Source organism: Pipistrellus kuhlii, unplaced genomic scaffold (genome assembly GCF_014108245.1).
Source record: "Pipistrellus kuhlii isolate mPipKuh1 unplaced genomic scaffold, mPipKuh1.p scaffold_m20_p_13, whole genome shotgun sequence".
In the NCBI taxonomy this organism is placed as follows: Eukaryota; Metazoa; Chordata; class Mammalia; order Chiroptera; family Vespertilionidae; genus Pipistrellus; species Pipistrellus kuhlii.
In genome coordinates, this window is record NW_023425438.1 from 10,626,153 (window position 1) to 10,650,888 (window position 24,736).

The window sequence follows — 24,736 nt, forward strand, 5'->3', positions numbered from 1 at the left end:
CCTTCCCGAGGCTCCTGGCCAAGGGCCCCATCCCAGAGCTGACCACCTTGTCCCCTGTGGGCTCTGTTATATCTCCCCCTGCACCCTCTACGCTCCATCCCTAACTGCAGAGCAGGTGCAGAGAGACAGGAGGCAGAAGAAAGGAGAAGGAAGCGGTGACAGGGAAATGGGCCGAGGCGACTGCTTCTGCTCAGCGGGGGGAGGCTGTGTATGCCTGGGACCAGCTTCCCGGGGACACTGGGTACATGCCCGCCTTTCAAGAACAGGGACAGAACGTGTGAGCTCAGCAGGTGCACCCGAGAGGCCAGATCAGCCGAGAGGGTGCTGTGTTTTTAGGGTTTGACTGGAGCCTCCACTTCCAATGGGAGCAGCTCTCCCCAGAACAGAAGGCTCAGCGCCTGGACCCCTCGGAGCCCATCAGGTAAGTCAGGGCCAGGGTGGGGGGCTGATGCATTCCCTCCTGCTCCTTCCCGCTGGCCCATGGCGGGGGGGGGGGGGGGGGGGGGGGGGGGGGGGGGGGGAGCTGTGCAGCACTGGATGCTCAAAAGACTGGGCAGAGACCAAGAGAGCCCTTTGCCAGGCCAGCACCCCCGCTGCCCTCATTCTAGGAGGTTTCTGTCCTCGAGGAAACGTCTATTATGGAGAAAGGACTGGTGGAGACCTGTGCTGGGAGTTGCCCAAGGTTGTCCATAGACAGGCGTGTCATGATGTACTTGTGCTTTCTGGGAGGGCCCAAAGGGTCCTGTTTGAGCCTCAGACAGGAGTCACGGTCCCTTAGGGCAGGAGGGAGCCGGGGTCTCGGGTGTCAGGATTAAGCCCAGGAAGGCGGAGTCAGCCTCTGCAGTAAGAGGAGGCTGACGTGAGGCAGGGCCACTGCGGCTGATCAGCAAACACGCCTCCTCGGGTTTTTGTTTGTTTGTTTGTTTGTTTTTTATATATATTTTATTGATTTTTTATAGAGAGGAAGAGAGAGGGATAGAGTTAGAAACATAGATGAGAGAGAATCATCGATCAGCTGCCTCCTGCACACCCCCTACTGGGGATGTGCCCGCAACCAAGGCACATGCCCTTGACCGGAACTGAACCAGGACCTTTCAGTCCACAGGCTGATGCTCCATCCACTGAGCCAAACCGGTTTTGGCAACCTCCTCTGTTTTATGTGAGGACATGACTGGCTGGGTGTGGTTGAGGGAGACTTTGTCCTCATCTACATTCTCTCTTCCAGGCCCCAGGGTGACCACCCCAATGACTTCCTTTTAACTTGCTTACCTCTGTAAAGACCCTCTCTCCAAATAAGATCACCCTCTGAGGTGCTGGGGTTAAGACACCAGCGAGACTTTTAGGGGAACATAACTCAACCCATAGCAGAGGGAAAAGGGAGAGGAGCTCAGTCTCAAGAAATGGACGCCCTGTTGACAGTTGCTGCCTCAGCCCTTCTCTGCCTGGTCAGTGGCCCCCAGCCCCCGTACCCAACAGTGAGCTCCTCAGAGAGCCATGCTGGGCGGGGCCTGGGGGAGGCCAGTGCAGGCGGCCCTCACAGCAGCCGGGGTTCAGCGAGTCCTGGTCCCCCATGGCAGGTGTGCTGATGAGTGAGTTAGCCTGCCTGCCAGGACAGGAGATGTATTATATAATCAAAGGGAAAAGCCCGGGAGCAAGTTCGTGTGTTAGGTGAGATGGAAAACACTGGGCTCCCCGAAGAAGAGCCAAAACCGTAAGAAAATGGCCTGGCGTTCCGGGTAGCAAGGGCAGAAGAACGTAACAAATGGTCCCTCCCTGAGGTGATGCCCCGTCGCCGCCTTCTCTCCGCACAGGACTCCCATCATAGCTGGAGGGCTCTTCGTGATGGACAAGTCCTGGTTCAACTACCTGGGGAAGTATGACACGGACATGGACATCTGGGGCGGGGAGAACTTCGGTGAGTTATGCCTCTGGGCCCTGGAGCTGGGCTGGGGAATGTGTGTCCTGGGACCACGTGTGCCTGGGAAAAGGGTTGGGGAACGGGGGGCTTCGTCACTCCTTTGGGGGAAGGCCGGATGGGGCACCAGAGAAGGGAGCGGTTGCTCGGAGGGTGCAGGCAATTGGGGGATTGCTCTGTGGGACCACGTGGATGCTGGGGACGAGGCAGACCCTTAAGGGGAAAACCAAAGAGGAACGCCAAGGGCCAGAGGCGGGCATGATCTGGGAACACAGAGCTTGGGAGTTTGGAGTTGCAATGAGACTGGAGAGAAAGAATGAAGAGCTGGATAGACAGTGACACTGGAAATATCTGGGTCCCATCTGTTGGCTGCTCTAGGCAGATAGCACTCAGCACTGGGTTAATGAGGAGGCTCTGGGGTGGTCGCTACAGAAACTCCGGGGGCCACTTGTCCTTAATCTTCCAGAGAAAGAGGTAGGTCGAGGGGCTGGGTTAAGGTTCCAACACTGTGCCAGCAGCCGGCCCGGTGCAGCCGCCGTGGTGAGGGCTGCGGTTTGTTTGCAGAAAGAGGCTCTGAGGCCCATTCCATCTGGTGGAGGACACTGAGTGGCCTCCCAGTTTCCTTGTGTATTTAAAGCATCCTGTTGGGGTGCTTCTTGGGGTCACTGTGAAAAATCCATTGAGGCAAGTCTATAAAAACCCAGTCACCACACCACATGGGCACAAGAAATGTTAGCTTTCCTTCCTTCCTTCCTTCCTTCCTTCCTTCCTTCCTTCCTTCCTTCCTTCCTTCCTTCCTTCCTTCCCTCCTTCCCTCCCTCCCTTCTTTCCTTCCTTCCTTCTTTCCTTCCTTCCTTCCTTCCTTCCTTCCTTCCTTCCTTCCTTCCTTCCTTCCTTCCTTCCTTCCTTCCTTCCAGCAGGGAGACCTAAGAGATGACTAGAATATGAGCCGCACACGGGCGGGGAGTTGGCTCTGTTTTGTTCTCAGCTGTCTGAGTGCTTGGGATAGTGTCTGCCATGGCGGAGGTCTCGGTAACTCGGTAAGGGAAGAGGAAGAGGCCTGTCGTGCTGGGGGCCCGTCTCCTCCCTGGGCGCACAGGGCGCTGTGTTTGGCACAGGCCCCCTGAGCGGGAGCAGAGGCCAGCAGGATGATGCATGGGGCTCTGCCGGCATTTAGCAGTAATCTGGTGCATTGTCCTCTGCCATTGTTTTCTCCTGCCCCTGCCTCCACAGTGTTTTATGGCACCTTCCTCGGTCACTAAGAGTTATTTCCCGGGAATTTATGGCTGTTGGCCTGACCCACCACATCTGTTCTCCCCAACTGGGCAGGGCGGAGAGATCCATCAGGAGAGTCTGTCTCCTGCCGCACTGGGCAGGGGCGGGGGGTAGGGAGGGGTGTAGATTGGAAGCTCGGCAAACAAAGCAGAAAACCCCAACACCCCCAACCACACTTGGACCCAGTCCTGGAACACAAAGGGGCCTCTGGTGGGGTTTGGGGTCAGATCTGTGGGCACCGGCCCCGGAGGACTTAACTCCAGGCCCACCCTTGTTGTTCTCAATGGGGATGGGAGTTCCCTCTTTCTGGGCGGAGCCGGCCAATGTCCTGACAGCCCCTCTCATGACCCTTAGTGATGAGCACTAGCCTTTCCTCCCACCAAGTGGATTCTTTCTGCGACACTGTGACAGCCAGCAGTCGTGCATCTCTGCTCAGATGCTGCCTAAGGTGACGTGGCCGCTGCTTCACAATTCAGCATGTCCCGCTGCTGAGAATTTTGTGTCGAATTCTTCTACATTGCAGCCCATCTCCCTCTCGCTTTTGTTTGTCGGGGCCCTTTGGAACCTCACAACGCGAGTGTGTTCCTTCTTCCGTGGGGCAGCCCCATTCGTACTCAAGAACACATGATTTTTAATGATGGCACATTGGGTCCCCACCCACCAGTACCTTCTCTGTATAGCAATGTTGACACACATCTGCTCAAATCAGCTGGCCATCTCCTGTGGCTGCATTATCTGGGGCTGATTCAAACGGGGAAGTGGGGAGGGGCTCCTGCACAGCTTGGGGAGAGACAGCCTACACTCCATCACAGAGTGCAGACAGCTGCCCCCGGGGACACGTGGTGGTCTCCCCTCCCAGCATTCCACAAGCTACAGCCAGCCGCCAGCACTTGGCTTTCTTTTGCTTAGCGCTGTGTATGCCTGGAAACGCAGTGCTTTTCCCGTGGTGGATCCAGCGTGTGGACGGCATCAGTGCTGTGGGTGAGGGTTGCCAGGCACCTGAGTACATGAAGGTGGGCGTTGGGGAGAGTCTGTGCAGGATGGGGTGATGCGCAGGGGTCTGAGGGGGGTGGAGGGTGACGGTGCTTCAGCTGCAAATAGATATGGTGTTGAAATGTGGAGGAGGCTGCATGAGAGAGTGAAGTGAGTTCAGTGCCAGGGTGTGGTGAGTCCTTGAGGGGAAGGTCCCGTGGGGCGCCAGAGAAGGGAGCAGTTGCTGGGAGGGTGGAGGCCACCAGGGAATTGCTCCAGGGACCAAGTGGATGCTGAGGACCAGGCAGCTTACCAAGTCCCAAGACCTGAGCCCCCCTCCCCCCATCATTCACATCCATTCCCTCTTCATCCCAGTACTCCTGAATGGCCCCCACCTCTAGTCTCCTCCCCTCACAGCCATCCTCCCACACGCCTGCCAAAGCGCTCTCTCTGAGACGCAGGTCTCGGCCGCCCTCCTCAGCTGGGCCTCCCCTAGACCTTGTCCTCCCCTCTTTGGCCTTGTCCACCCCTCCAGCCTTCAGTCCAGAGGCTCTGCCCTGACGTGCCCAGACTCCAGGGACCTAGCCCCTTCCCCACAAGCTGAGGAGCACAGCACTGGACGCCTGCCCCAGGACTTGGACACCTTCCCTGCCTCCTCTCCCCCCACCCCCTCACTCTGTGCCCCTAGCACTCCGTCTCCTCTTCGCCCTGGCACAGAGCGCTCCCATGCATTTGTGTTTACTCACTGGCGCCTGCCGCCCTGCCTGCTGCTAAACTTGGAACAAGGCAAGATCATTCATCCAGCTTCTCGTCTGCAGGGTCCTGATAGTGGAATCTGCTCTCTGTGCTCAAAAGCGGGAGACGGGGAAGAGGAGTCAGGGCGGGAAGGTCAACCTATGTCTGGTCTGTGAGGCTCCATGCAGAACAGGTCCCGTTGAGTTAAACGGAGCCACGAGATAAAGAACAGCAGTGGCACAGGTGCTTCCTTTCCAAGGAGCGGAGCGCTGTGTGTGCCAGGCGTGTTTGCCTCTTTGGCATTGTCTGTAGTTCACAGTGCAGAGTCCATGAGGATCCTGAGAAAGGCTCCGGCCAGTGTGACCTCCTGGATCCTCAGCGGCACGCTGCCCCTGCCCGCCCATCTCACTTGCATCTGCTGGAAGCAGCCTCAGCTGCTGTGGGAAAACCAGCCCCGGTGCCCTCACTCTGCCTGCGCTTGGTGCCTATTCCCACAAAGTGTTTCTAAGGGAAGGGGGGCTGAGTAGTTTTGATTATGATACCTGCAGTTTAACATAGGAGCAGGCTTTAGGGCAACTTGGCTTTTAGCCTTTTCCCCCAGTAGTTTTGCATTAAAACTGCATGCTTAGACTCCAGTTTACATAACACAGGACTCATAGCCTATCTGATACATCTACTCACTTCCAGCTGCACCTCACGCTTAGCTTTTTGTCACCGGAAGCTGTTGCTCAGTGAGGTGTGTGTGTGTGTGTGTGTGTGTGTGTGTGTATGTGTGTGTGTGTGTGTGTGTGTGTGTGTGTGTATGTGTGGGTTGCACATTTAAAAAAAAAAAAAAAAAAAAGGAGGCCTTAGCACATATATGAAGGCTGAGCATGGGATTCCTGGATTTAGAATGGGGGGTTTCTAAAGCTTAACAAATACAAAGATAGTGCTGAGGAAAGAGACACGGTGAGGCCTGAAGAGAAGCTACCACCCGCCCCCACCCGGAGGTCAGGGTGTCAGGGTGTGTCAGACTTGGCGCACACACTGTGTGTATGACATGAGCAGCAGGATCAGATAGGCCAGAGTTTGAATCCTCTAGTCTAGGGGTGTCGAACTCAATCAGAGAAGAGGCCAAAATCTAAAATCCAGCCTAAATCGCGGGCCGAATGGTTTACTGAACAGTCCTAAATTGTCATTGTGATGGAAACGCAGCGGAGTGCACTGATGACAGCGCGGTGCGGGCCACATTGCAAGGCCTGGCGGGACGGATTTGGCCCGCGGGCCTTGTGTTTGACACATGTGCTCTAGTCGTTCCTGGCTGTGTGTCCTTGGAGCAGGTGCTTGGCTTCACTGAGCCTCTCTCCAAGTCTTTAAAGTGGAGACAGTGGGGGAGAATGGCCTGCCCCAAAAGATACCCACACCCAACCCCTGTGCAAAAGAAAGAGTGGCTTGGGGCCTGTTCAAACGGTTGGGAAGCCTTCACTCAGGACTCTCACAACAGGTGACAAGACTGGCAGCAAGCCAGGGAGATGAGTCAACGCTGAATCCAAGAACAGGGGGCAGGGAGGGGGTCGGCGGGTGGAAATTACAGGGGTGGGGGATTCTCCTCAGGTAGCAGGATTCTCGCTACCATGGGGAAATGTAGGCTCAGCAAGGACAGGGGCCAAGGCCAAGGCCCCACGGAGAAGAGGGCTGGCCAAAGCTGGGGCAAGGAGGGCATCGTGCCACCTAGAACCTGGCAGGACTTCACCTCCCACAACCAAAGGCACTGGGCAGATAGGATGAAGGCGGCTGACCATGACATTAGGAGATGATCCTGGGTTATCCAGGGGCCCAGTCTAATCACGTGAGCCCTCAGAAGCAGAGAACGCTCTTCAGTTGGAGGCAAAAGCGATGGAAGAGGAGAAGGCAGAGGAGATGTGGGCAGCATGAGAGAGGCTGGTTTGGCCACTGCTGGCTTGCAGGAGGAGGGGGAAGTGTGGACATAGGGGTTCCTGGCCTACAACCAGCAAGGAAGAGGGACCCTCAGCCCCACACCCGCAAGAAACCAAGCTCTGTGAACAGCCTGGATGAGATGTTGGCAGGTTCTTCAGGCCCCCAGCCAGGAGCAGGATCCTGCCGACCTAAACCTTGATTTTTAAAAAATATATATTTTATTGATTTTTTTACAGAAAGGAAAGGAGATAGTCAGAAACATCGATGAGAGAGAAACATCATCAGCTGCCTCCTGCACACCCTCTACTGGGGTTGTGCCCGAAACCAAGGTACATGCCTTTGACCAGAATTGAACCTGGGATCTTTCAGTCTGCAGGCCAATGCTCTATCCACTGAGCCAAACTGTTTCAGCTACAGCTTGATTTTTTATTTTGGCCTTGGGAGGCTCTCAGCAGAGGCCCAGGCACACCCACGCACTAGGTGAGGGTGGTAATTTGTTACAGCAGCAACAGGAAGTGATCCCTCTGCCATCTCCTGGGAAGATTAATTAGAAGCAGGGCCTCCGCTTCCCCGTCAGGCTCCGTGCGAGCTGCGTTGGTTAGAGGAGATGGTGTGGGACCTGCTGGAACGGCTTATCCCTCCAGCCTTCCCTCCAGCCTTCCCTCCAGCCTCGCCGTTCCCAGGCTCGGTGGCTGGCTTGAGGGGAGGGAAAGCGCCTCGTCTGAGAAGAACCCCTGAGTCTGAGGAAAAGTCACCCTTTGCTCCGATTGGAGAGCAGAGTGAAAGCAGGCTGCTCTGTTCCCTATCGGGGCTGCTCGCCAAAGCCCGTGCCCAGGTGCGCACCCCAGAGGCTGTTGGGATGTTGGGGTGACCGGAGGGAGGACGGAACAAAACCAGGCAGAGGTACACGAAGGGGTCGTTTTCCGCCCGTGGCCGATGTGTGCAGAACTGAGAGGCTCTGAAGACTGAGGTAAAAGCAGCAGACAGGGAAATGAGGAGCAGGAAGAGAGAGTTTAGAGGCAGAGGAGAAGAGGTAGGCTGTGTGTGTGGGACGGGGGTGGGAGGGTGGAGGGGGGGCGGCGGGGGGGAGGAGACACTGCGTCTGATGGTGTCCCGTGCACCTCCCTGGTGTGGAGCCCGAGCAGAGCTGGGGCTGCGGGATGGCGGTGGGGCCTCAGTGTCGAGCGAACAAGGGGATCGGGTGAGGAAGCCATGTCAGGAAGACCCTCTGAGGCTTGGAGTGAAGAATGAACGCTGGGAGATCAGAGGAGAGTAGGAAGGGCCAGGTCAGGTGACTGTCTCAGGCGGGGGACCTGTGCACGGCTGGGACAGAGGGGAGGGGAGTCCGCAGACTCAGAGAAAAGCTCCGTGCTGGGCGATGGGAAGACAGGGAAAGGAGCGGGTTTCAGGGGGCGAAGGGGATAGGACTGAGACAGAAGTCGGAGGTGAGGCCTCCCTTTGCAAACGAGGAGGAACATATGCCTCATTTGCATGCACGGGAAGGAAGAGACCACAGTGGAACCGTGTGCGTATTTTGGGGGAAAAGCTGGCATAGGATGTGCAGGTTACACCTCGTCGGCAAGGCCCCCATCCCTCGTTTTGAGGGATGAGAGTGTTTTCCGTTTTAGGAACGAGAGCAGACCGTGTTTTGAGATCCTGGGAAGGTGTCCATGGCAGCACAGTAGACCTCACAGCTGCTCAGGGAAGACACTCGGAGACTAACTTCACGCATGTGCTGACATAACTCCCCTGATGAGCCCTCAGCCTCGGGCACACTCCCTGCAAGGTGGGCAGGTGCCAGCTGTCAGCTCAGCCCACTCATTGCCCCTAGTCTCTGCAGGGGTCAGCTTGGGGCACACGATCCCCATGGTGCCCCTCCTCAAACGCTGGATCACTGTGCACCGGGGACCTTGATGGAGAGTAAAAGTCTCAAGTTGGTCGATGAATTTCAAATGCCTCCCGTGAGAAGAGGGAGGTGGACGTGGGCAGAGGGGGCGAGGCCATCGGGGTTCGTGTGCTAAAGACACGGGCTTCATAACTGCCGCTGACCTACCCACTGCACTTAGAGTTTTCACTGACTCTCAAGATTTCATTTCATGGCGACAGTGACCCTGTGGAGTGTTTTTATGATCTTGGTTTGACACAGTAGGAGATGCAGCCTCAGCTGGGGCAAGCAGGATTTCCCCTGACGCGGCTGCTGACCCCAAAGCCATGCTCTTCCCGATTCTTCCCCACCACATGTTCTTGCCATTATTCAGCCTTGAGGAGTCCTTTCTCCATCCTAATGTGCACGTTGTCCCCGCTTGAGGGAAACGCTAGCTCCCTGGGGATGCGCTGAAGCCCATCCAGCAGCACTTGGGGCAGCACCTGGGCCTGTGAGGAGAAGGTGGCAGGGTAGAAAGTCTTGTCTGCAAACCAGGAGCTTTTCCAGGGACACACGGCAGGGGGCAGTAGGGGACAGACAGGTGAAGGGTGGCTGAGGACTGAGTGAGAAAGCAGATCAGGATTAAGACAAAGAAAAGGTCCAGGTACCTGCTTGGGTAGTTGGAACTGAGACAGAGAACAGAAGGGGGGAGGGGGGAGGAGGAGGCGCAAAGGGAACTGCACTCTGGGTGTGGGAGGTGCCTGTTGGAATTGACGGGTCCTCTCTCTTGCACCCCGGCCCTGTGGTTTGCTGGCCTGTGGAAGTGCGGCAACCCCTAACTCTGGGACAGCCACTTCTATCTGGATCTTGACCGTCAGCAAATTCTCCCATTTTTCTCCAATGGAAATTCTTTCTCCTTGGTCCTGGTTCCAGCCCTCTGGGGTCCTGTGAGGGAGTTCAGTGTCTTTCACACTGAAACCTTCCACGTGTCCAAAAGCAGCGCTCTCCTGGCCACACGGCTTCTGTTCTCCAGACTAAGGCCTCGCAGCCCACCCTGCACCTGCTCCCGGGCTGATTGAGATACATGCTCCTCCACGCAGGCCACCGTCCCCAATCAGCGCACACCACCCCCCAGGGGTGTGTCATTAGCATCCCCACTTGTGGATGGGGAATCGGATTGCCCAGCTCGTGGAGCACATAGCTGTTAGCCCTCACCCTGGGGTGCAGCTGGCCCTCGCCGCCGCCTCTGACCTCCTCGCCTCCAAGCTGCCTTCTTGTGCCCCCCCCCCGCCCGAGGCAGTGTCATGACGGGAGGCGTGGCTGTCTTGCAGAAATGTCCTTCAGAGTGTGGATGTGTGGGGGCAGCCTAGAGATCGTCCCCTGCAGCCGAGTGGGCCACGTCTTCCGGAAGAAGCACCCATATGTCTTCCCAGACGGAAATGCCAACACATATATAAAGTAAGTGCGCGTCCCGGGGGCTACGGAGGGGCTGCGGTGGCCCAGGGCTTTCCTGGTGCTGGGCTGTGGCTGTCCCGCGTTCTCCTGAGTGTTCTGGGTGGTCAGGAGCCACATGGCTCACCCTGCAGGTCTCTTCCTATGCAGGGGGGTCAGGGCTGCCCTCGCGTTCAGCAGGGACTCCCAGGTTTTCAAGGCCCCATCTGTGGCCCTGGAAGCTTTAAGTCATTGGGCTCAAGGTTCTGGGTATTTTGTGTTGTTTGGGGTCAGGGAAGGGCCGAGTTTTAGGCCCCTGAGTTCTAGAAGGCCTGCTGAGTCACCAGGGAAGATTCAGGAATGGGGTGGAACAGGGAATTCAGGGCCCATGCCTGCTCTGCGGCTGGCCCTGGGCTCCTCTCCTAGGACAGTGGTCAGCAAACTGAGGCTCGTGAGCCACAGGCAGCTTGCGAGCTGCGGTTTGCCGCTCTGTTGACTAATGAGTTTGCCGACCACTGCCTTAGGGAAAAACACTTAAAAATATTTTAATAATGCACTAATGTCTTTAACCTGAAGTCAGTCCAAGCTTCTCCCCACGGTTCCCCTGGAATCTGTTTATTTTCTGATGAGATGTTTCTGGACTCTGGGCTTCTTCCCGGTGTCCTTGCCTCTCTGACCACTGAATGATGACATTCTCAGTGCCTCTCTCCCTCTCTGTCTTCTTTCCGTGTCCTTTGGTGTCAGACTCAGAGCAAATACCTGATTTTAAAAATAACCTAAGCGTGCTCTAGCAAAATGCCTGCAATGGCTTGATTGCTTAATTCTTTACACCTGCAAGCAGCTAGTTGCTTGGACAACAGGGAGACCCCGGGAGCTGGGGCCTCCCCACGCCCCCTGTGCAAAGAGGGAGCACCTGGAGCAGGACCGGGGACGGCCAGGGCAAGGTGGCAGCACGGCCCTGCTCTTTCCGCCTGGCTACCGGCGCCATGTGGATGTGCCGGGCTGCCCTGGCTCTTTGCTTCCTGTGGTTTCTTTTTTGAGAGTCACAGAAGTTCGGTTGGTTTCTGGGTAATTTTTGGCTCCATATCTTTTGGGGAAGAGCTTGTCATTACTACAAAAACCTGATATATTGGGTAAAGGTACCATTGGAGGCTGGGCTCAGCATCCTGGGAAGAGTAGATTTACTGGACCATGGTGGCCCCTGCCGCCAACTTGCTCACATGTGTGCATTAAAAATTTTATATATATATATATATATATATATATATCCATCTTATCCAATAAAAGAGAAACATGCAAATTGACTGTACCTGCGCTATGCCCACAAGCCATGCCCACCAGCCAATCAGGAGCGAGTATGCAAATTAATCCAACCAAGATGGCGGCAGCCACGGATCTGGAGGGAGCAGGAGGCTTGGGTTTCTCCCAGTGAGGGAGGAAACGAAGCTGCCTGCCCTCCCTGGCCTCTGCTCAAGGAGGTGCTGGGGGGAAAAAGCCAAAAAGGAGAGGCTGGGAGCTTGAGTCACTGGGGGCTGTGGCCAGCCTGCAAACAGCCATCAGCCCCTCACCCAGGCTGGCCAGGCTCACCAGCAGGACCCCCACCCTGATCTGAGACTCCCTTCAGGGCAAACCAGCCAGCCCCCACCTGTGCACCAGGACTCTGTCTATACTAATAAAAGGGCAATATGCTAATTAGACTGGGAGACCTTTCAGGAGACCTTCCGGATATTCCTCTGGGCAAAGCCATGGTGGCAGGGCCGAGGTAGAGGCATTTAGAGGCCAAGTGGGGAGGGCAGTTATGGGTGATCAGTCCAGGATGGAATGGCAGTTGTGGTGGGGGGTGGGGCCGTTGGGGGTAAGCAGACCAGCAGGGGGCGAGTTGGGTGCGAGCAGGCTGTCAGTGGGGATCAGTTGGAGGTGATCAGGACAGCAGGGAGGGGGGGCAGTTTGGAGTGAGCAGACCATTGCGGGGGGGGGGGGGCAGTTGGTGGTGAGCAGGCCACTGGGGAGGGAAGGTGAGGGCAAGCACACTGGCATGAGGGCAGTTGGGGGTGATTAGGCTGGCAGGGGGGCATTTACGGATGAGCAAGCCGGCAGGCAGAGTGGTTAGGGACAATCAGGCAGGCAGGCAGGTGAGTGGTTAGGAGCCAGCAGTCCCAAATTGTGAGAGGGATGTCGACTGCCAGTTTAGGCCTGATCCCTGTAAACCGGCAATAGGACATCCTTCGAGGGGTCCCAGATTGGGGAGGGTACAGACTGGGCTGAGGAACACCGCCCCCACCACCCCCGTGCACAAATTTCATGCACTGTGCCACGTATGTGTGTGTGTGTGTGTGTGTCAGAGAGGAAGGGAAAAGGAGAGAGATAGAATCATTGATCAACTACCTCTTGCATGCCCCACACTGGGGATCAAGCCCACAACCCGGGCATGTGCCCAGATCGGGAACAGAACCGTGACTCCCTGGTTCATAGGTTGATGCTCAGCCACTGAGCCATGTCAGCTGGGCCGTGTGTGTGGATTTTAAGTGGATACGTCCCAGGTCCTCTCGGGTAGCACCGTCCTGACACCCCCTGCCCTCCCCAGGAACACCAAGCGGACAGCTGAAGTGTGGATGGATGAATACAAGCAGTACTTTTACGCCGCCCGGCCGTTCGCCCTGGAGAGGCCGTTCGGAGAGTAAGTGTCCCTCCGGTTGACTCGCGCCGAGTCAGGAAGAGCCCCAGCTCACGAGCCTGAGGCGAGTGGGTGCTGACAGGCCTTGGCTTAGCTTGTCAGCCGCTGAGCCCTTCCAGCCGGCTCTCCCTGCACAGCCTCTGGTTCTGCCAGGTTCTGGCATGCAGGGCTCAGGCAGCGACTGTGGAGTGACTGTCTGGCAACCCTGGCACCAGCCCCTTGGGTGGGCTCAGATAACAGTGGACTGATATTTCCAGGTTTTTACGGGAAGGTAGGGTGTGGGACCAAACTGCCTCAGCACCTGTAGGTCAGAGTGCCCGCCTCCTGGTTCTTCGTTACCCAAGCCTAACTCCTCCTCTTCCTGGAGCTGCTGACATGACACTCCGTAGCATCAGTCTCAGGAGGCCCTCGGTATGCCTACTGGTCCCCATCTTTCCTGGCCAGCGTTCTCCCTCCAGATCCATTTAAATCTTCTCCGTTCTCCCCAGCTCCCGAGTCCACACTCTCCTGTCAATCGCAGTAGGTGACACCTTCTCTTTTATAGATGAGATAGATGGTATCAACTTCCCAAGACACACCAACCTGTCAACTTTGCCGTATCTGCACCATCCTTCTCTATCTCTTTCCTCTCCAAGGACAAGGTGTGCCTCCTGCAGTGACGGGCCAGCCCTCCACCTACACTCCAGACAGGCCTTTTATTCCTGCATTCATTTATAAATCAACATTTATCGAGTTCCCACGGCCTGGATTCATCTCCGCCTGCCTCCTGGCTCAGAGCTTATCAAACTTTAATGTGCACACAGACCTCACGGGGATCTTGTTGAAATGTGCATGATGGTTCGGTGAGGCTGCATTTCTGATAAGCTCCCGGGTGGCCCCGTGTGTCTGGTCAGAGGACCTCAACTCAGGAGCGAGGCTCTAGGGCGAAGGTTTCCAACGTAGCCCCCACATTGCAATCCCCAGGGGAGCTTCAAAACCTACTAATGCCTCTACTCCACTCACAGAGAGTTGATTTAGTCCTCCCTCTCCCCTCACATCCAAGCAATCACCAGGTCGTGATAAACTGCCTCATTCATATACTGAGCTCCCAGGTCCCTGCTAAACATGAAACATTTAGCACAAAAAAAAAACAGCCATTCCTGTCCCCATTGCTTAGAGCCTGGTGAGGAAATGTGGTTCGTGCTATGTGAGAAGTCCCGCTGCCAAGAGAGGGGTCTTAGGTGGCAGCAGGCATAGCTGGGACAGAGCAGGGCCAGTCTGTATGGATGCCCAAGAGGGACAAAGTGGAGAGGTCCCTTGGATACTTGGATGTAAGAGAAATGGAGGGACTTGAACCTGTCACATCTCTCCATTCCCAGACCCTACTTTATACCTGAAATCGTGATCGGCACCCAAGCTTCTCCAACCGCCTCCTAACTGTTCTCCCTGCCTCCAGCTTTGCCCTATCAGTCCCTTTCGCCATCAGTAGGATGCTCTTAAAGTACAAACATCACGTCATGCTCCGCTCAGAACCCATTGGTTGCATCATTGCCCTTAAAGTCCCGCCCACCCCCTCCACAGAGCCTCGCCTCACAAGACACAATATGGTCTGTGCCTCCATCTCTCATCCCACTCATTTCCCCTCTTCCATCCCCTCACACGTACATTTGCACACACACATATGCTCACCTCCTACAGAGCTGCTCCTGCCCACAGAACTAGCGTGCTTTTTTTTTCATGCATTGCTCTCTGCTAGTCCCCTGCCTCCATGAGGGTTCTTGCCCCTCCCTCTTTCTGGTTTGTCTAGGTAACATCCACTTTTCCTTCAGAGTCACCATGTTGACCACCCCTGACCTGAAAGCAGGGCACACTCTGAGTTTCTCCCACAATCCCTGCGTGCTCACCCACGTTCACATCGGGTGGGGATCGCTCATTTCATTACCTTTCTCTAATGCTCAAAAGCTCATCATTATGTCCCACATTGGGACACAATACCTGGCACATAGTAGGTGCTCAAGAAATATTTGGTGAACAAATACATGACAAGGCCCCAGAACCAGCCAAAGAAGAGGATTCTTTGTGAGGCTGCAGTGGCGGGGGGGAGTGGGGGTGGGTGGTACTTCCACTGCAAAATCCTAAGAGGGATTTGTGAGTAACTAGACTCAGCGTTACGAGGGTGAATTATTGCAACACGCCGAATGTTCTTGTAGCCTTGCTTTTAATGAAAAGTCAAAACACCCCCAAAATCCATTTTCAAGTTAAAGTACAAGTCCTTGGTGCCGTTACTGCACCACGGTGAGCTATTGCTCAGTGTGTGGAGCTCTAGAAATCTCCCTCGGTTCATTTTTCCAGTGCCCCCTAGAGCGACGTGGGCGCCGAGCATGGGCACGGGGTGTGCCATGGGCCTCCCAGCCCGGCTCCTGTCTCTGACACGGCCGTGTTTTATCCTCTCTGCCCCCAGCATTGAGAGCAGATTGAACCTGAGGAGGAGTCTGCAGTGCCAGAGCTTCAAGTGGTACCTGGAGAATGTCTACCCAGAACTCAGGTATCTGCCCTACTGTGTGAGCTTTCGTGGCTGCACGAGAGGCCCTCGCTGGTCTAGATAAAGGACAGCCTGTGGCCAGTGGGGTGTATATGGAGAAATCCACTTAGCTCCCCTTTGTCCTGAAAACCAGCAGCGGAGTGATATTAACCAGTAGCAAGAGGGATTGAGGGTAGGGAGGAATAGCGTTTCTCAGCGGCTGGGGTCTGAGCCCCGGGTGTGACTTGAGGATGTAGAATTCACAGGCTGGCTCCATTCCAGCTCCATCTGACCTTTGGCTCAGGGGGTCTTTCCTGGCTGCCTTGTTTTCCGGGGCATCCTCTTCCCCAGCTGAGTCCAGGGCGAAACGCCCTGCCATTCCCTAAACACTGCCCCCACCTCTTCAGCTGCTAGAGTTCAAGATCCAAGAGCAGCAGATGCTCACCTCCCTCGGCTTCCCTCTAGAATCCCCAAGGATTCCTCCATCCAGAAGGGCAACATCCGACAGCGGCAGAAGTGCCTGGAGTCTCAAAGGCAGAAAAACCAGGAGGTCTCCAACCTCAAGTTGAGGCCCTGTGTCAAGATCAAAGGCGAGGATGCAAAGTCCCAGGTAGGTAACTGGCCGGGGATTCGAGAACGTGTGCCTCTGTCACCTGCGTTTATGTGACGCCAGGTGCCCAGTTATACCCAGAGCCCAGCAGCGGAGCAGAAGAAGTGGGGCTCCCCCTCACTCAGGGGCAGAGTTCACTCCGCCGGGTCCCATGGAATTTCCATGAGAGAGGCCTTACCAGGCAGCATGGTGCCCGTAGGAAATGGCCATTCAGTGAGCAGCTGAATGAGTATGTCATTGGTGCCCAGCCTGCTGGCAGTAAATGCGGGCCAGGTCAGGCAGGGTGGGTGGGACAGCTACTCTGGAATATGAAATGCGAACAGAAAAGCATGCCGCTGGGTGGCACTGCTCCAGCCTGAAGTCCCTGCTCTGCGAATCGCCGCTCCAGGAGGTGACGTCAGCTTTGCTAAAGCAATCACCATCCTCTGCCTCGCCTGCCTCTGAGCAGGGCCTTGTTCATCCCCATCCTGCCCTCACCAGGCCTGGGGTGCTGCCCGCTGCTTCCCCCAGGTCTGGAGGAACCACATCGCCCCTTATCAGAAAGGTTTCTTGGTGCCTTAGTGATTCATCGGCATAGCACCTGTGGGCCAGCGCACTGCCCCTGATGCTAGAACGGCTCTTTTAAAGGGCACTGACCAAGGCATGGCCCACTTCAACCTCTGAACCATTGGCCTGCTGGACGCATTAAAGTCCACCCATCTCGCAAACGTCCCTCCTGGCTCTGGGGGGCTCTCACACACTTCCATGCTCCCTGTCTCTGTTTTCTTTGCCCGTTCCTCTCTCCAGCTCTCATGCCATTACAGTGAGTATATTCACCACAGATCTCAGGTCACAGTTCCCTTCTATCAGTGGTTTCTTGGAGATTTTCTCCATGCTTTCAGCTTTGGGAACCTCCTCTGTTTCACTGATTTCACAAGTTCTGAATCTTCATCCATCTATGAACCCATTCTCTCATTCAGCAAACATCTGCCTTCTCTGCTGACTGTGACGATGCAGACAGGAAAGGCTAGGTTGCAGGCCTCCGTGGCCCCTCAAGGGATCGAATGCAGAAAGAAGCAAGCCAGCAAGCAGCCATTCTCCTGAGTAGAGTTTTGTGAACTGTGTCTCGGGTAGAGTTTTGTCCACATGGTATTCAACGTACCCACGAGAACCAGGGACATCTCCCCAGAGGACTTGCGCTTGAGCTGCATCCTGAGAGAGGAGGGGCTCTGTCATTCCAGTCCTGCACATATGCAGCGGCTCCTCTCTCACCCTGTTCCTGCAGCACCACTACTTCCTCCCTCGGACGAGCTGTCCGGGACCCTGCCTTGGCCTCCTCACGCCTGGTCAGCGTTCCTCAGTGTAAGCACTGTGTACATTGTGGACTAGACAATTCTTTGTGGTTGGGTTTGTCCTGTGTTCTGTCGGCTGTCTAGCAGCACCCCTGGCCTCTGCCCACAAAACTGCCCAGTTGGGAACCACTGTTCGATGACAGCCATAGCCTCCAGTCCTTGCCCCTGGGCCCCCATCCGGCATGCTATCACCTCATCGTTGCTCTCCCATCTCTATATAGCCTTCAGTGGCTCCCCATTGCCTCCCACAAAAATCCACATTCTCGGCCTGGCATTTGAAGCTTCTCACTGGCCGTGACTTTTCTAAGAACTGTCCCTCTGCAACATCAGGACATGGGAGGGGCTGCCTCAGTCACCCAGGAAAGGAACAGAGGTGTCGGTTTTGTTCTCAGTGTGGAGGGCTGGGTGGGAATGGCACAATTGTCATTTGTCAAATGTTTGGAGTAGGTGACATACTTCCCTCTCTTCTGAATCGTGTGCGGGCACTGCTCTTGGGGATCCCAACAGCCAGGATGCTGTGTCCCCCTGTCCCTGGGATGGGAGTTTTCCCGTCTGTGTCCAGCTAAGTGGAGGCTTCTCAGTACTTAATGTCTTTGGCCACACGCAGAAGTGGGAGGTGGGGTTCTCTGGGTCTCAGGGAGCAGTCCCTGGTCGCCTGGCCCTGGGAGAGGATGCCAGGCCTTTAGTAGACCGGAGGGTCATAGTACCTGTCCCAGCTGACTTTGGGGAAGGGAGGAAAAGCACTCATCTGTGGGAAACTAAGGATTATCATAGTAACAGTCTTCCGAGTGAGCAGCATTTTTTTCTATACGATAGTGCCAAGCTGTCTCTCCTCGGCTTTGGAAGGAACTGCTGGGCGGGCTTGCATAGCAGCAGGGTGAGTTAAGGATAATGCAAGAACATGCTGAGATGGAAGGATGTGCAGTCTGCTCCAACTCACGACACAGGGTGCCCTTGGGGCCCCGGCCACCAGGCTGTGCGCTGGGCTGCAAGGTGGGGCCGTGCTGGATTAGACACAGCCTCTCCTAGGGGCCCATGGGTGCAAGGCCAAGCATTCTGAAGGTGTTGGACCAGTGTGCTGTCCAGTGTGACCTTAGAGATTCGAGGCTAGCTGGTGGCCCTGGTTACTCAGCTCAGATCCCATCTCACCAAGGAGGTCCCATGTTCACGGTCAACTCCGGGGTCTGCTTCTGGCATTGCCCAGAGTAACACTGATCTAGGTAATGGACGTCCTTCCTTTAAATTGTACCTGCCTCCCGGAAATAGGTGCTGATGATTCCATAGACAAGAATGTGAAGCACCTGGGACCCACAAGTCCCCATGAGTGAGCTGTTGTGGCCGTCTCGCCACAGCGTAACTGGCAGTGCTGCCCCTGGCATTCTGTGTTTCTTCTCAGTGGTTTACACTCAGAAGGAGTTTTGAATGGGAAACTTGCCTCCATCAGTGCCTGCTATGGGCTTCTGCGTTAATGGAAACACAGCCCCATAACTCTGTTTCTCCATCCAGTGCAAGGGAGCAGGCCCCAGCCTGGGGAGGCTGCATCCAGTTACTGGCAGTCCCTTCTCTCTCCCACCACTGTGGCTGTCTCCAGGGACTCCAGAGAGCCTCAGAGCCATCTGGCCTGGACCATCCTCTCCCCATCACCAGTTCCCTCTTCCTGGGGATAACTCCCTCCTCAGCCCCTTACCAGCCTGTTCCAAAGGGGACAAGGCCACCCATACCGCCTCCAGGATGTTGTCTGGGTTTCCTTCCATGGGTGTGACTGTGCCTGTGTGCACTGGAAGTGGGGGCTTCGACTTAGCCCCCAAACAGAGCCATCAGCAGAGGCCCAGCACTTACTGATCGAGGCCAGGCCAGTCTGAGCAGCTGCTGTGGCCTTCCTGAGTTCATATCTGATTCCGAGATTTGTTTAATAAACCCATTCATCACCCGCCATTCTGGGAAGTCTGACAGGCTGCAGGGGGGACTCGGAAACCCCTCCTCCCTCCCTGACCCTGCTCCTGTGTTCTGCCACCCCCCCACCCACCAAAACTCTTTTTCTGCAGATGTGGCCATTGAGCCGTGTTCCTCTGGGAAATTCAGAGGCTGAGTTATTTCGATGCCAGTAAAGCACCAGCTAATGGAAAGTCCACTTAGTGAAAAGGCTTCGATCCCTGTCTGCGCAAGACCCACTGAGGTCTCGAGGTGCTGTCCCCAGGGCCGTGCCCCATGCCCGCCTTCCCAAAGGGCGTTTGTCGTTAGGGTGTCTCAGATGTCAAAAGAACCACCCTCCTCCACCGGCCTCCTCGCCATCCCTAGCACTTTCAGTTTCCCAAACCACTAGGATGTTAAAAAATAAAAATATTTTTTAAAAAAATGCCAAAATGGGCTTTCAGAAATTAGGGAGCATTTTTTAAGTTTTTGTTGTTCACCCAGTTAATCCTTTTTGCGTGAAAACTACAAAGCCAGTGTCTGGTGGTGATGACAAGATAATTGCAGGGTTATTGTTAAAACTGGAGGCCCAGTATATGGATTCATGCACTGGTGGGGTCCCTTGGCCTGGCCTATGGGGATCAGGCTGAAACTGGCCTGGTGCATAGATTCCTCCAGGTCGTGTCTGGCCTGTCTCATCCACTCTTAGCCGGACCCCAGCAGCAAGTTAACCTACCGGTTGGAGTGTCTGTCCCCTGGTGGTCGGTGCACATCATAGTGACTGGTTGAACGGTTGGACACTTAGCATATTAGGCTTTTATTATATAGGATGCAAGCTTTGAGGTAGGATCAAGGGACAGGATAGCCCTCATCTTCTTTCCTCTTCGCAGACTGTGTGTGTAGCCTCATTTCTGGACTCTGGCAGAAGTCTGGAGGTGAGCCAGTTGTAGGTGGGCCTGGGTAAATGGCTCCCTGGCGGTCCTGCCCTTGAAGCTAGGCCCCATGTGCTTCTCTCCTTTCCTAGCAGAGCAAGGAATACTCTGGGTCAACACCAAGACCTAGCTCCACCTTCTAGATCAACTCTAGATGTGTAAGACCCTTGAATTCCTTACCCACATGGCCTGAGTCTGATTTCAGGACCTGTGTGGATCTCATCCCTGGGTCCGTCCTCCCGAGATGGACTGTGTCCCTCGCACACACCCAGACCCACGGAGAAGCATATAGAGGGCAGTGACCTAGCATGGACATGCAGGCTGCGAGTTCACCATGGGGGCGCGGAGCCAGGGGTGGGAAGGGAAGGGGGCCTGTCCAGGCTGAGAGCCAGCACTGTATGTGTCCTCTGGTCTGGTGTGGAGCCCCCGAGTGATGGCCTCCATGCCTGCACTGCCCGGTTCCCAGCAAGGCTGGGGACGGGCCTGCTCTCTGGCCTGCCCCCTCCCAGTCCGGACCTGGGGTGTGAGCGTTGTTTCCCTCCTCGCGGGGCCTGCCATTGGGAACTGGCCCAGAAGAAGAATTTTGCCAGCTGTCTCCTGTCAGAGTGGAGCTGATTTATAGTTTTAATATTTACAACCTGGAGGAGGATCTCGGGGACTTGCACCCTCTGTGGTGAGACTTGAATAAAAGGGGGCCAGAGTCAGCCATGAGGGTGGCAGCAGCAGTGGCAGAGCTGATGGAGAGAGAGTGTGCATGTACCGGTACACGCCTCTGGGTAACCTCTTTGAGCCTTGCTAGTACTTTCACCATCTGTGGAATGGGGTTAACCAGCTATCCTGCAGAATCTCGTGGAGATTAAGCTCATCTGGGTAAAGCTCCCAGCCAGTCCTGGCACACCATAGTGCTCGGTCGCTGTCAGCCGTTATCAGCAGCATCGGCCTGGTTTGCATCCCCTCTGTGCATGCAGGCGTCTTTCCACTCATCCTGGAGGGAGGCAAGGCATGTGTGAGATGGTGACCCGCATCGGCCAGAGCAGAACTTCTTGATCTGTCCCAAGGAGTGCATTTCACGACTGGTTACTATAAAAAATTTCAAGTGTATATAAACATAGCAATAGATGGAAGAATATGAGGAAACCCCATGTGCCCATTCCAGGCTCCAAGACTCTCAAGTCACAGCCAGTCTTTTTCCATCTATGTTTCATTCACTACTTTCTGGTTTAGATCTTCTCCTAACACCAGCATCTGAAAAGGGACAGAAGAATCCACAGGCAGGACCCAATCCGAGGGGACAGAGGTTCCTACCGGCCTGGTGGCCGCATCCAGGTGTGAGGGACAGGACAGAGGACAGTCCCAGGTCAGGAGACACAGCAGTCAGCATGCAGGTGGTCCTGTGGGGACAGCCGAAGGACCCACGCCTCTGGGAAGAGAGGAGGAGCAAGCCAAGTCACAGAAAGACATCAAAGATGTTAGCAGACAGCGGAGGTGGGAGAGCACCAGCCCCGAGAGGAGATTGCCCTGAGCTAGGGAAGGTGCAGAGCAAGGGGCAAGTAAACACTGTATCAGCTTGCAGGACACGGGGTCCTAGTGAGGGCTGGCCAGCTGGAGGGCCTTTTTTCATTCTTCAGCCAAGGAGAAGTAGCATATGAGTGGCCTGGTCTAGAGGCTGAGGGTCAGCTGGTCAGGGGGTGAAGTGGGGGAGAAAGGGTCCGGCCCCTACCCGGCTCCTCTCTGCAGCTCCCCTCGGGCAGCCAGTTCAGAAATCACCTTCGCCCCGTGATGAAGGCAAAGGGCAGGTCCCCCATCTATCAGCCTGGGCAAAACCTCTGGGCGGTTCACCTTTTGGTATTATTATGCCAGCCCTCTCGCCCCCTGGTGTAAGAACTGGGCAGTGTGTGGGTCTCGGGGCAGTCAGCTGCTCTCTGATCTCTGCCACTTGGAGGAAATACCTGAGGAGCGTTCCTGGGAATGACCCCTTCTCCGTGACCATCTGAGTTCTGCCTACCCGTCCACTTCCTCAGCTTCCCTCTTTGCAGCAGCTCAGGCGCCAGGGGGTCTATTCTGCTGGGGTGCCGGCGCACATGCAGCCGCTTGGAATGATTTTATTTCTCGTGACGTTCCTCTTTCCCACTGCGCTCCTCTTCCACTGCCTCCCTTGGGACACTTTGTTCCCTTCGTCTCTCCATCTGCCTCACGTTCCCAGGCCACTGGTTTAGACTCGCTTTCAGAGAAGAAGGGAGGTCCTAAAGACAGCTGGGGGGTGACCGGCCAGGTAGCTGCTAGAACTGTCCAGTGGGGAGCAGGTGCCCATCCACACACAACCTGGAGGCCACGCAGTTCCGCTGGGCTCGGGTCCAGTTCAGCTCCTCCCAGAGGGGCCTGCATATCCCGGCTGGCCCCCCCATGGGGGGTGGGGATGGAGGCTGCCGTGGGGGTGTGGCCCAAGAGTCTCTGGCTCTTCTGTAGCACGTTCCAAGGTGCCATTTGATGGATGATTGATTCCTGCCCGGCCCCCGGTACTTTTTGCCAAACCATCCTATCTCCTATCGCACGTGAGCACGGTTTCCAAGGATCCTCACGTGATGACGCTTCGTGGCCTCTTCCCCTCCAGGTCTGGGCCTACACATACACCCAGCAGATCATCCAGGAAGAGCTGTGCCTGTCCGTCATCACCTTCTTCCCCGGTGCCCCGGTGGTTCTCGTCCTTTGCAAGAACGGAGATGACAAACAGGTAAGTGCGCAGTGGGTCCGCCCTGGGGCATGGATGCCTTTGGTAACACGCCTGCCTCGGTGGGCAGGTCTAAGAGGAAGTGTTGGTAAGAAGGAGGTCCTTGTGGCTGGGGGAGGGGGAAAATGCCGCCCCCCATGGTGCTAGCAGCCATGGCCAACCTTCCACATGAAAGTCTGTTGACCTTCTTGGGTTCCCTCTGGGAGCCTGGCCAACCTTCCACATGAAAGTCTGTTGACGTTCTTGGGTTCCATCCCGTCTTGCTCTGATGCCCTCCTGAGGGCCACAAGGAGGAACAAGGTTCAGACCTTCCGGGACGCTGGGCTCCGACAGGACGTCCACCCGTTCATAGCACTGCAAAACCCAGCAGCAAGGTGCCGGCCCCACCCAGTTCCCACGAGGGAAACAGATTCCAGTGTCCGTTTTGTGTCTCCCTGGCTATGTGACCCGTGGCAGGTCATTGGGTCTCTCTGAGCTTCGGTTCCTTCCTCTATGAAATGGGGTTGATGATGCCCCCACCACCGAGTAGCTGTTTAGAGAACTTAACGGAGATGGTGATTTCTCAGCCCATGTCCATTCCCCCCCGGCTTGTCCTGCAAGGTGGGAAGCAGCAGCATGAGACCCCCGCCCCCCTGGTTGGCCCCCATATGCTGAAGCAGAGGTTTATAGGCTGCCCTGGAAACCCCCCTCCCCCCGGCGTCACCAACCCCCTCTCTCCCTCCCGTGTCTCCATGACCATGCAGACACCCATGCGGGTCATTTCTTTGGTCGCTCCTGTGACTAACTTGCTGGCACATTTTCTAGCTTATTGCTTGGAAGGTTATTCCCTTCTAATGAGTTTTCCTAGCAAACATATTGATTTTGATTTTGCTATATACATATATATATATATATATATATATATATATATATATATTATCTGATTAAAAAAAACAACAATAATACCTGGCAAGGCAATTAGTTGCAGTTTTATTTCTCCATGAGACCGTGAAGTCGGGTCTCGAGGTGACCCTAGCCTTTTAAACCAGAAATTAAGCATTTCTGATTCCGCTGGAGCTCCTACTATTATCGATAGGATGCGGCCTTCGCCAGGGACCCCTGGCTCATCCTCTCCCCTCTCCGTCTCCTCAGCAATGGACCAAGAGTGGCTCTCGCATCGAGCACGTGGCCTCTCACCTCTGCCTAGACACGGACATGTTTGGGGATGGCACTGAGAGCGACAGGGAAATCGTGGTCAACCCGTGCGAGTCCTCACTCATGAGCCAGCACTGGGACATGGAGAGCCATTGAGGACCCATGCCGGAAGCACCGGGGCTTGGCGTGGCACTTCCCCGGTGAGAAGCAGACTGGAGATCAGGCTGCAAGCAACCCGTGATTTTTGCAGACGCCCTGAGCTGGGAGGTGGAGGCAGAGCCCCCCAGGGCAGGAGCGGCCGTCTCAGGGAGGATGGAGGGAAAGCTTGCAAGCCAGGTGGGGCTGTGAGGCAGCCCCCACATGTTCTCCATGCCACGAAGTTCCAGTCCTGGCCCGGTCGGTCTGCCCCTGAATGGTGTCTGGCGACAGAGATGTGACGGGAAGTGTTCATGTTTTTTCTCTTTCTTATGCAAGAGGCCAGAGAGAAAAGCCTTCTTGTCACGAGGCCAGGGCTAAATTGAAAGATGAGGAGTGGAGGTGGTTTTGAAACAAATAAATGAACCTTAGCAGTTGTCTGTGTATCTCTTGCTTTGTTTCTCCTTACGTTCGCCCAGGGCTAGTCCAAGTTCTCCATCAGGTGGGCGCCAGGGGGCTCTGGGGTCTTGTGGCAGGTGGACTGAGCAGAGAGCCGAGAGCAGGGTGGTGGGAGACCTGAGCTGTGACTGCTGTATGACCTTAAAAAGACCTGTCACTTCTCTGGCCCCGCGTTTCCTGTTGTGTCCGGTTTGGTGGTAGGCGCTCATCAAT

The 24,736-nt window shown here is 55.6% G+C and overlaps 1 protein-coding gene across 3 annotated transcripts in view; it reads left to right on the plus strand.

Annotated features, from left to right (window-relative positions):
* Positions 1-24,501, plus strand: part of GALNT14 (polypeptide N-acetylgalactosaminyltransferase 14) — a 168,961-nt gene extending 144,460 nt beyond the window's left edge. For 2 of the 3 annotated variants that reach the window (XM_036434854.2, XM_045580562.1), the window contains 8 exons: positions 337-421; positions 1,812-1,915; positions 10,010-10,136; positions 12,694-12,786; positions 15,224-15,307; positions 15,749-15,893; positions 22,679-22,798; positions 23,927-24,501. In XM_036434854.2, the coding sequence (XP_036290747.1) occupies positions 337-421; positions 1,812-1,915; positions 10,010-10,136; positions 12,694-12,786; positions 15,224-15,307; positions 15,749-15,893; positions 22,679-22,798; positions 23,927-24,085 (917 nt within the window). In that variant the 3' untranslated portion in view covers positions 24,086-24,501. The remainder of the gene's footprint in view (positions 1-336; positions 422-1,811; positions 1,916-10,009; positions 10,137-12,693; positions 12,787-15,223; positions 15,308-15,748; positions 15,894-22,678; positions 22,799-23,926) is intronic. The other variant, XM_045580561.1, reaches the window with a different exon arrangement.
* The last annotated feature ends 235 nt before the right edge of the window (positions 24,502-24,736 follow it).